Source organism: Sturnira hondurensis, unplaced genomic scaffold (assembly GCF_014824575.4).
Source record: "Sturnira hondurensis isolate 20B ecotype Veracruz unplaced genomic scaffold, ASM1482457v3 Scaffold0022908, whole genome shotgun sequence".
NCBI lineage: Eukaryota > Metazoa > Chordata > Mammalia > Chiroptera > Phyllostomidae > Sturnira > Sturnira hondurensis.
Genome location: NW_028095539.1, coordinates 4875212 through 4885455, shown reverse-complemented (window position 1 = coordinate 4885455; position 10244 = coordinate 4875212). Strand labels below are relative to the sequence as shown.

The window sequence follows — 10244 nt, the reverse complement described above, 5'->3', positions numbered from 1 at the left end:
CAAAAATTTCATTTGGCCCTTTGAAGGCAACCCTGAGGCTGATGTGGCCCCTGGCCCAGGGAGAGGCGGACAGGGTCCAGCTGTGAACAGGAAGGAACAGAGCTTCAAGGAAACCTATTCCCAGTGATAAGCTGCCCAGGTGGGGACAGGTGAGGATAGGCCAAGGAAGGGGAAATCCAAGTGACCACACAGCAACTCCTCCCCTGCCCATTAATGGAGGGACATCAGTGAGTCAACCATCAATCCACAGCCCACCCTCCAAATCTCCACTCGTGGGACCCTGGTCGAGGAAGACTGCCCCATGCACCGAGACCTCACCTGTTACTACTGGGCTTTGGAGACACGTCACACAGTTGTCTATAAACAGTATTTTAATATTTGTATAAATAGACCACAGTATTACCAAAAGAAAACTGCAAGAACAGAGCATGGAAAAGAGCTTTTCAAACCCAAGCATACAGCCTCCCTACACATGACAACGGCCTCCCCGTCTCCCCCCTGGGCCAGGGTCAAATGCTCTGGGGAATGCTTGAAGAAAAGGAATAACCTGTGGGGCACTTGGAAGGTGAAGGGGTGAGCACAGCAGACTGTGGCTCCCCGTCCCTACTGCTGACCTGATGTGTTACAAAAATAACGCCAGTGTGGGGGTGGGTGGAGCTGTGGCTACTCGGGAGAAGGTGGTAGGAGGTGCTGGCTCCCAGAAGGGCCGGTCAGGCTGCTGTGCAAACTGGTGGACTGGCAGGCGGGCAGCACCACGCTGCCCTATCTCTGCACGTGCCGGACGAAGGCCTGCACTAGCTGGATCAAAGGCTCTTGACTCTCGGGGCTGGCCTTGGGGAGGGAGGTGGACTTGCCCTGAGGCGACAGGAGGATGCCAGCAGCAGGGGAGCTGGGGGCTCCCCTGCGGAAGTAGCGCGAGAGGCTGGAGAGCAGCGTGCTCTAGGAGAGAACAAGTAGCCTGGTGAGGCTCGGCGCCTGAGGCCCAGCACCTGTCCCCCGTGCCTGTCCCCCAGGCTGCCTCTTCTCCACTGGCCCCACCCGCTCTAGTCAGGGCCCTCTATCCCTTCATACCAACTCTGAGCTGAGTTCCTGCTTCATCCGCTGTTTATCCCGCGGGTGCACGGCTGGGTCCCTAAGGTAACGCATTGCCTGGGAGATGAGCAGGTAGAAGCAGTTCTCCATGGTAAACATCAGGAGGGACCTGGGACAGGTCAGGGTTGGCACTGTTGTAGAGCGTTAAGCTAATAGGGTGCCAGGTGGGCCACTGAGCTACGAGAACAGCCAGCCCGTGGCTGCCCCCACCCCAGACCGCACTCCAGGAAGGCTTTCTTACTTCAGTGTTTTGGTCCCTTCTGCCTGAGTGCTGAGCCCCACCGCCTGTGTAAGAGGCTCCTTTTTCTTATCCAGCTGGAGGAAGAGAAACAAGGAGTGAAAAAAACAACCCAGCGAACAATGACAGCTTCGACTCACTGAGAGCTTCCTACCTGGCAGGCCCCACACTAAGCAATTCAGTTACCTCACTTAATCCTCACCATAATTCTCAACAGAGGTAGGCTATCATACTCCTTTTATGATGAGAAACAAGCTCAGAAGGCTGGGTAAATGTGCCAAGGTCATGGTTAGGAACTGGTAGAATGGGAGGAAGATTTGAACACAGGGGTCAGACAGCACCCAACTCACCTCTCCAAGCATGTTTAGGGCCACATTCACTGTGGCCAGAAGGGTCCCAAAGGAAGGGGCCACTTCAGAGTCAAAGGTGGGAGTGGTGAAGCTCAGAGCAAACAGGAAGTTGTATTCAGCAAGGTCCAGGGACTGCAAGGCAAGACCAGAGCACTTCAGCGCCCAGCTAGGATCCTGGAGAGCTCTCAAGAGGCGAGCAGGACACAGCCAAGGCTTCAGGCCACTGTGGAAGGCTAGTGGCACAGCAAAGGTGGTGCTGTTACCTGGTCCAGCAGGATCTGGCAGACGTCTGGGGTGAAGTGGCGCAGGGCTGCCAAGGTCCTGCTGAGGATCTTGATGAGGCCGTACTGGACCACGTGTAAGGCTCGCTGCTCCGAAGCCTCTGTGTCAGCAGTGGGCTGCTTGGAGGAGGAGGAGGGGGCAGCAGAGGTAGCTGTGGATGGCCGCTGAACTCGGGGGGCAACAGCTGAGGGGACACCATCCCCATTTTTGTTCTGGAGGCGAGAGATGTGGAGGTGGCACACAGAGGAATGCCAGGGTGAAGCATTCCAGGCAGCAGTAAGGGGAAGGGGCTCGGGTACCTGCAGGTAGTGCTGCAGCATCTTCCGGCTGTGCAGGAGCGAGGTGCAGGCCTGGCACAGGTAACCCAGGTTGACCTTCAGCAAACACGGGAGGGTGAAGGGCTTTTTATGGCACAGCCCCAGCCAACCAACAAGCCCAACCACACAGGCCCCCACAGAGCGCCACCGCGCCCGACTCACCAAGCGCCTGCACGCGCTGGGCCAACAGATGCCTGGGTGGCTTCCCAGGGACCTAACTAAAGACCTATACAGTATCAGCCCGCAGTCAATAAATAAGGTAGGGAGTATTTTCCCATTTTACAGAAGAAAAAGGCTCAGAGTGGTGAAGTGACTTGGCCAAGGTCATGTATGAGCAAAGACAGAGGCCTGTCTGACTCCAGAGCCTGAGTCCTTTCCCTGCCCTGCTCTCTGGCTAGGGCCCAGCAGCAGACCTGTTCCTAAAGGAGTGAACCAAGGTCTGACCCATAAAGCCCAAGCTTCTAACTTGTGAGGCTGCCCGATGCTGGGGAGGGAAACATTTAGCTCCAGAGAAAGCAGTGTACAACCAAAACCTGTGCTCTCTGAGCAAAATTCACTGGAGGTGCCCCAGACAGCGTCCACCATGCCCTCCCCGAGCATTTCCCCAGAACCCTCTAAGAACCCGTGTCTGGGCCTCACCTGAACATCCCGCAGGAGCTGAGGCAAGTGGAAGTGCCACTCCTTCATGAAGCTGGAGAGCTGCAGAATGAAGCCCACGGTGTGGTCCGCCTCCTCCAGGCACGCCAGACTCTGCACCGTCCTCACTGCATTGAGGCACTGGGAAGGGAGAGGGATGGATGGGGTGACCCAGGGGCCTGACACACCTATCCCTGCCCTCCTGTGGGGAGGACAGGTCCTGGGCCCACAGATACTGAAGTGGCGGCACAACAGGTGGTCTGGTGTTCCAACCAAGGGGTTCTGCCTGAGCTGATCCCAGACTGTCTGCCTCACTCGGCAGAACAGCGACCCCTGCTTGGCCAGTCAGCCGGTAGTCCTCACAGTGCCTCAGAAATGGGGACACTGATAGCCCTCAACTACGAAGCCTCAAGCCCTAAATGACTCAGTCTCCCTATAACCCTCAAACCCCACCCCTGGCAGTTCCTTACCTGTAAGGTCCGCTCCTGGTGGACACCCACAAAGTCCAAGGCCTCAGTCAGGAAGTTGTAGCGCAGAGTTTTGAGGAGCCGCTCCATCAGAGATATGGACAGGCGGTAGACCCCTGGCCAAGAGGGGGCATCCAGGGACTTGCGAGAGGCGCTAGGTGTCTAAGACACAAATGGCAGACAAAATCAGGACACAGCGCCAAGGAACCTGACTGACAGATGAAGCAGGGCCTCTGTACAGTGTAGCAGCTAAGGCAGCTTGGCTGCTTAGCAGAGAAAGTCTCCTGGAATGGGCATGGTCACCACTGGACAACCAGGAAGACTAGAGAGGGTCCAAGGCCAGCAGTGACAAGGAACACGAGGCAGAGATAAAAGAATCCTGGGTTCTAGACACAGATCTGCCACTAACTAGCTGTGCAAGCTTCTCTTGCTAGAGGTCAGTGTTGGGCAGGGAAGATTCCATTCCATCAGTGTGGTATATAGACCACTAAGGAGAACAACTTCTGGAGCAAGTGAAGAGGCCTACAAGCACATTTCCCACTGGAAGTGCAGTCTGGGCAGTCCAGGCCACCTGGCAGGCCGCTGGCACTCACCTGCACTGTCCCATTAGTGCTGAGCTGGTACACACTCAGGAGGGGCAAACAAATGCTCTGGGTAATGCCGGCCCCAGCCACTGCTGTGGCTCCCTGGGAAGGAGGGACATGAAATGAGATGCAACCTGTCCCTGCAGCTGCCCACCCACCCACCCGGGGGCGAGGGGAGCTCCCAGGACAGATGAGAGCTTCTGAGAGAATCGGTGTCAGAACCCGCTCGGTACAAACAAGGAGTTTCCCTACTGCCCTCAAGCTTGCCTCCTACCTGCTGGGTGCGAGCCAGGGTGAGGAGCAGGTGAAACGCTGCCTCGGTGAAATGCAGGTTCTGCTTCATGCGCAGGCTCACCTCCAGGGTGGTGAACAGGGTCGGCAGGATGGGGAGCCTGCGGGTCACCTGCAGCCACGAGTCACCATCCTCATCCACCTCACACAGCTCCTTGGCCAGGTGCAGGCCCAGGACACACACCTGCTGGAACCCAGGGGCAAAGATCAGTAGAAGGGAAGAAGGCAAAGCAGGGGAAGAGGAGAAGGAAGAGTACAGCCTGCCCCGTACCCAGCTGCCCGAACCTTGGTCACACAGATCTCTAAGGGAGCCGAACTGGAACACAACTTGGAATCTCCCAACCCTGCTCTGCTCCCACACGCACCTCTCAGGGACCGGCAACTCCACCACGGTAACAAACCTACCCTACCCTGACAGGGCCACCGATGACTTCCCTCCCGCATCACGCACACAGCCATCAAGCTGCTCCCTGGCCCACATCTGCTCACTCCACCCAACTCTGCTATGGCCTGGAGACAAAGTGACCTCCCCTCTCTGCACCACTGCAGCCACCTCCTAAGTTGTCCTTCTTCATCTTCTCTGGACTCTAATCAATTCTTCTGCCAGTGGCTTTTCAAACCTTTCTGACCATGGCCCTCAGTAATAACTACCTTTACACTGTGCCCTGGTATTCACGTATTTGCATACTTTCATTGAATGGTACCTGTCCTTACACACTATAAAACATACTAATATTTTCTCTTACATTTAATTCTACATAATTTTTAAAAAGATTTTTATTTATTTATCTTTAGTGGGGAAGGGAAGGAGAGAGGGAGAGAAATATCAATGTATGGTTGTCTCTCCTGTGTCCCCTGCTGGGAACTGGCCCGCAACCCAGGCATGAGCCCTGACTGGGAATCGAACCGCGATCATGTGGTTCGCAGGCCCGCGCTCAACCCACTGAGCTACACCAGCCAGGGCAAATTCTATGTAATTTTTAAAACATGCTCATTTTTGCTGAATGAGCTCATTTCAAGAGCCAGCAATAGGCCATGACCGAGTATGAAAACCACAGTTTGCTACTCCACCCAAAGCAATCTTTGTAGAGCACAGTCTGATCACTGCTCACCATTGCTTAAATTGTTTCCCATTTCACTTACGAGCCAGATCAAAACCCTGACTCAGCCCCCACTCGTCTAGCCCGCAACTCTTCATCTTCACTCTCAACAGTCTGCTTTAGGGCACTGCTGACAGGGCGCCTTCTCACGGAGTCTCCAGATCAGGGAGAACTCCACCCTGTACATTCTCCCTGTACTGCTCTCCTGCAGGACTTGCCACAGTGGAATTCCAGCTCTTCCTTGCATAGCCTGAAATTTATTAACTCTCCCATCCAGTCTGTTGACTCTGTAAGCGCAGCGACTCTGTCTTGTTCACGAATCAACCATAGGTCCTGGCACAGAGCAGGCAGGCAGTCCATGTCTGTTGGGAGCATGTGGAAAGAACAGCTTCCCGGGTTTGCCCTCACCCCATCACGCTGGTCCTTGTGCCGGGGCCGCGAGCAGTCGTCAGTATCCATGCTGTCCTTGTCCTCCGTGGTGCTGCCTGAGGCCAGACTATGGCGGGTCTGGTCAAAGAGTGCAATCACCTCTTCTTGGAGGGTTTCACAGACATTAAGCACTAGTTGAGAGTACTGGGGGATGTCACACACTGTAGAGCAGACAGGGAGGAAACATGGTCACACTCATTGTCAGCTGTCACTGCACACCAAGGTTTCCTAAAGACCAGAGTTCCAAGACTGGAAACTCAACCACCACAAGAGGAACGTCTGGCTGTGCCAAAGGAAGCCCGGCCCGGCCCGGCCTGGCTGCCAGCAGGGACAGGAGGCCACTACTCCCGCCCCCTGGGCCCCTCACCTCTCATCTCCTTCAACTGCAACACAGTGATGAGTGCAGAGAACACTTTGGCCTTGGTCTTTTCCATGAGCTGCTGGTCGGCCTGCAGCACTCCCTCCAGGATCTCTGTCAAAGGCGCAAGGATCTCATCCACAGGACCTAACTCTCTAGAAATAATACGGGTTGAGAGAGGGGAGATCACAGCTCACAAAAAGGCCACAGGTGCCCTCATTCCAACTGAGGATGCCAACTGGGCCGTCGGCTCTTTCAGTCCCATTGCACAATGGAAAGCTAGTGCATTTCACACCCATTTTCTCCCCTTCAGGAAAGCAAAGGGTCAGTAGAGAGGATCGAGCAGGCCCCGCGGAGGCAGCCCTAGCTGCAGGCCGCCCCCCATGACAGCACGCACCTCTTCCACTGCCGCAGGAGGATGAGCAGCAGAGTGCACATCATGGAGCCGAGGCGGAGGCAGTTTACTGAGGCTGGGACCAGGAGCTGGGGTGAGACAGTAGACCAGTTAGTTGTCAGGCTTCCTGTGGGCTGGTCCGGCCGGAAGATCCCAGCTCCATCCACCGGGCACCTTTTGGCCTCGCCTTTGTTTCCTAGCAGTGAGCTAACAGGGGTGGGACTCAGGGAGAGGCCAAGGGCTGGCCAGCAGCAGCAGACCTCTGCCTCCCCGCTGCAACCTTAGGCCTCACAGGCCAGCGGAGCCCTCTGACCTGACCACTGGCACAACTGCAGACTTGTGAGCTGCTATTTGACTTCAGAGACCTTCTCCCGGGGAGAAATGTAAAATCTCCCAGACACACTTACTAACGCTTTGGTTCCATCAAGCACATCAAGAAAAAGCTGACGATGCACTGCAGAGTCGGTCAGATGCATTATCTCTGCCTGCAAAGGAACAGAAAAAATGGCAGTGGGAAAATTTCCCAGACTTTAGAGGGCAAAAAATGTGGGGTCCTCTGTCAGGCAATTAGTCATTGATAAGTCATTGCCCCCTTGATTAAAGTGGGGCTGGAGGGCACTACTGTTCCTTTGCCCTCAGATAAAGTCAGAATCCAGCCCAGGTTCACCTCCTCCTCCTGATAATATCCTTCCTTTGCTCAGACCCTCGGGCTTTTCTGTACTGGAAACACAAACTCCTCCACAAGGCTAGGGGCCCCCAGAGGACCTGCTCCAACTGATCATGGTATTGATCCACTGGTGTTCACGCTATCCCAGCCCTAAGGCCTCCTTCCTCTTCTCTGAACGTAACAAGCACTTTGCAACCCTTGTACTTGTGATTCTATCTGCCCAGACTACCCTTCCACAGGCTCTCCACCTGCAAGACGCCTTCACACATTCAGGTCTCAGTTTGGACATCTCCTCACAGAGGGCCTCCCTGCCTACTCCTATCCTACTTTAGGGTTTACTACTATAGCATCCCAATTAACGCCTCCACAGTGAATGATCACAATCTGAAACTGTATTCGTTGACAATTTTCTCCCTCTCAGCCCACTCACTCTCCACGCGTCTGCGATGACCTTATTTACCTGCCTGGTCCATTGCTGTTGCCCTGGTGCCTGGCATGTGGAAAGCATTCCATTAACACCCATTCAATGAATGAATGAATGATCAATATGCAAGACTTAACTGGATGGGTCTCCTAGCAGGGGGAAAGAGGGTGAGGGATTTTTCAATAACAACTCAAGAACTACTGCCTAACTAGGGCCTAAAAGGCAGTTGACACACACGTTATTTCTGAAGCAAAACGATGATCCCCTAAAGACGGCTAAGCCTTCGGTGTGTTTGCGACTGCTGTGCCGCAGCAAAGCCCCGAGGCTGTGGGCAGTCAGGCACCAGGGAAGCACGTCAGAGGGGATGCAAGAGCATGCCTGGAAAGGTGGTACCTATCAAGATGAGGTAATTAATGAAGTTAAGGAATTAACCTGGGTTCCTGGGAAGAACAGTTCTACACCAAGTCCTAACCATATAGCATGATAGTGTCAAGTCACTAAAAAATGCCAAGAGAAAATGCAAATGTTTCTCAACTGTTAACTCTCTGCTAAAAACCAACTCTCAGTAGACACAGAGTGAAGGGAGAATGCCCTCTAGTCTTTTTCTAAGACCAGAAAATGCAGTTTCTGGAACCAGTGAAAGCAAACAGCTCTGTAGAGAGGGTCCTGCGGCAGTTACAACTACCTGACTGGTCAACACTCACTCACCTCTAGACCACAGGGCACACAGCACAAGACAACACGTGTGCACGAGAAGCAGACAAGGAAGCCCCGAGACCTATCCAAGGCTTTTATGTACGTCTGAAGGGATTTCAAATTGCTTCTCTTAAATACCCCAGACTGGCCCCCATCCTTTGACACAGAACCTGTTACTCTTTAGCTCTCAGAGAAGCACACTGACTCATTCTTCATCCCAAAAGGCTGAAACTGCCAGGTACCCCGGCACATCATTGCTAGGAAACCAGAGTGGAAACTTGCCCCGGGAAGCTCTTACGTGACTGGTGGCAATGATGAGAAGCATCCTCCAGGCGGAGACCAGCATCTGATACTCGACCAAGCTGGTGCAGCTGCTGCCCTCCGTGTCGGCCATGTGAACCGCCAAAGACTTGATGTACCCTGACCAGTAGGCAAAGCGTTTCTCTCCAGAAAATTTCTTGAGTGTATCTTTTAGTGACTGGTCTAGTGAGCCCCTGGAGTGTTGAAAAAACACAGAATCTAATGTTAGGATATAAAAGCAGGTGGGCACGTGATGGGCGCAGACCCTTGCTGAGGCAGGGAAAGCAACCTCACGCGGGCTAAGGCAGATGGCTCCGGATCCCTCCAATGTGTGGGGTGCACAATTCTCGCTCAGCATAATAATTAGTCAGGCTGAGGCCTTTTCCAGGGTTCCTCCTCCATAAAATCCTGAGCACACGGAGTCTGCTTCACAGTAACGTTTGCTGATGATCATAAATGCCATCAGTGGACTGGCCAGGGACACAGCTCAGTGGCCCTCCACAGATGGCTCCAAACCAGCTCTCTCTGACCTGGCTCATATAGCCATACACCCAGTGGTAGGCCACCATGGTCCCCACTTCCAGACCTTTAATTAAAATTTTGCCCTGACTGGCGTGGCTCAGTGGGTTGGGCACAAACCAAAAAGTCACCAGTTCAATTCCTGGTCAGGGCACAGGCCTGGGTTGTACACCAGTGGATATTTTTCTTGCACTCTGATGTTTCTCTCATTCTCCTTCTCCCTCCTTTCCCCTCTCTCTAAAAATAAAATCTTTAAAATCTCAAAAGGGGAAAGGACTCACTTGACTACATAGTATATCTCCAAGCATATTATCTTCATGATTAGGGCGCAGGTCTCCAGGATGCTGGGCTGTGGAGGGAAGAGCAGAGCAGGCCCCAATCACAGGGAGAACCTCTCCCCAGGTGTACCCCTGCACGAGAACGCGTGCCCTATCGCGTGTGAGTGGATGCCTGGCTTGTAAGAGCGTAAGCGTCAGGTCCACAGTGTCTCCGAGCGAGGGGAGACAACCACGGAGCCATCAGCACAGAGCAGGGCATGCCATTGTCCTTCCCCGAGTAAGACATCGGAGGGAGGGGAAGCAAGGTCTCCTCTGAAGAAGAAGTCTGCAGAGAAGATAGCACCCTGGCTGCGCACTTTGGGGAGGTACCACTGGCCCCAGCTCCACCTCCCAGCCCAGCTGCGCCTCCCAGGGACTTTGGGTCACGGCCAGCCTGCTGTCACAGCTTACCTCAGAGGTCTCAGAGGGAGGGGAAAGGGTTCCAAACAGGGGACTGGTTAAATTCTCCCAGAACTTGGGTCTAAAAAGAAAACACATGTTGTAAATCACACTTCCTCTCACAGAGAGAGTCCTTTCTCCACCTCCTTCTGGCAGTCACCTCCTACTTTACCGTCCCACCCCTAACATGGTCTCAAAGGTCATTGGCTCCTATACTAAGGCAAAGGGTTCCACAGACTAAGTGTGTTTTTTGTGTTTCCTGTTAAGAAACACAACTGTATCTTACAGAGCTGCCCAATAAACGCCCTGGGAGCACCACCGCACATCTGAGACGGCCGCACACAGAGAGAGTGAGAAGAAACACAAGGCGCAGGCTCCACACTC

The 10244-nt window shown here is 53.9% G+C and overlaps 1 protein-coding gene across 4 annotated transcripts in view; it reads right to left on the bottom strand.

Annotated features, from left to right (window-relative positions):
• Window positions 1-353: 353 nt before the first annotated feature.
• Window positions 354-10244, bottom strand: part of NUP188 (nucleoporin 188) — a 54456-nt gene continuing 44565 nt past the window's right edge. For all 4 annotated transcript variants that reach the window (XM_037036775.1, XM_037036776.1, XM_037036777.1 and 1 more), the window contains 17 exons: window positions 9873-9942; window positions 9426-9493; window positions 8624-8819; window positions 6946-7023; window positions 6542-6627; window positions 6154-6299; window positions 5766-5947; window positions 4241-4441; window positions 3976-4068; window positions 3386-3544; window positions 2919-3056; window positions 2262-2336; window positions 1944-2174; window positions 1681-1812; window positions 1334-1407; window positions 1072-1201; window positions 354-939 (listed from right to left, as the gene is read on the bottom strand). In XM_037036775.1, coding sequence (XP_036892670.1) covers window positions 763-939; window positions 1072-1201; window positions 1334-1407; window positions 1681-1812; window positions 1944-2174; window positions 2262-2336; window positions 2919-3056; window positions 3386-3544; window positions 3976-4068; window positions 4241-4441; window positions 5766-5947; window positions 6154-6299; window positions 6542-6627; window positions 6946-7023; window positions 8624-8819; window positions 9426-9493; window positions 9873-9942 — 2236 coding nt within the window. In that variant the 3' untranslated portion in view covers window positions 354-762. The remainder of the gene's footprint in view (window positions 940-1071; window positions 1202-1333; window positions 1408-1680; window positions 1813-1943; window positions 2175-2261; window positions 2337-2918; window positions 3057-3385; window positions 3545-3975; window positions 4069-4240; window positions 4442-5765; window positions 5948-6153; window positions 6300-6541; window positions 6628-6945; window positions 7024-8623; window positions 8820-9425; window positions 9494-9872; window positions 9943-10244) is intronic.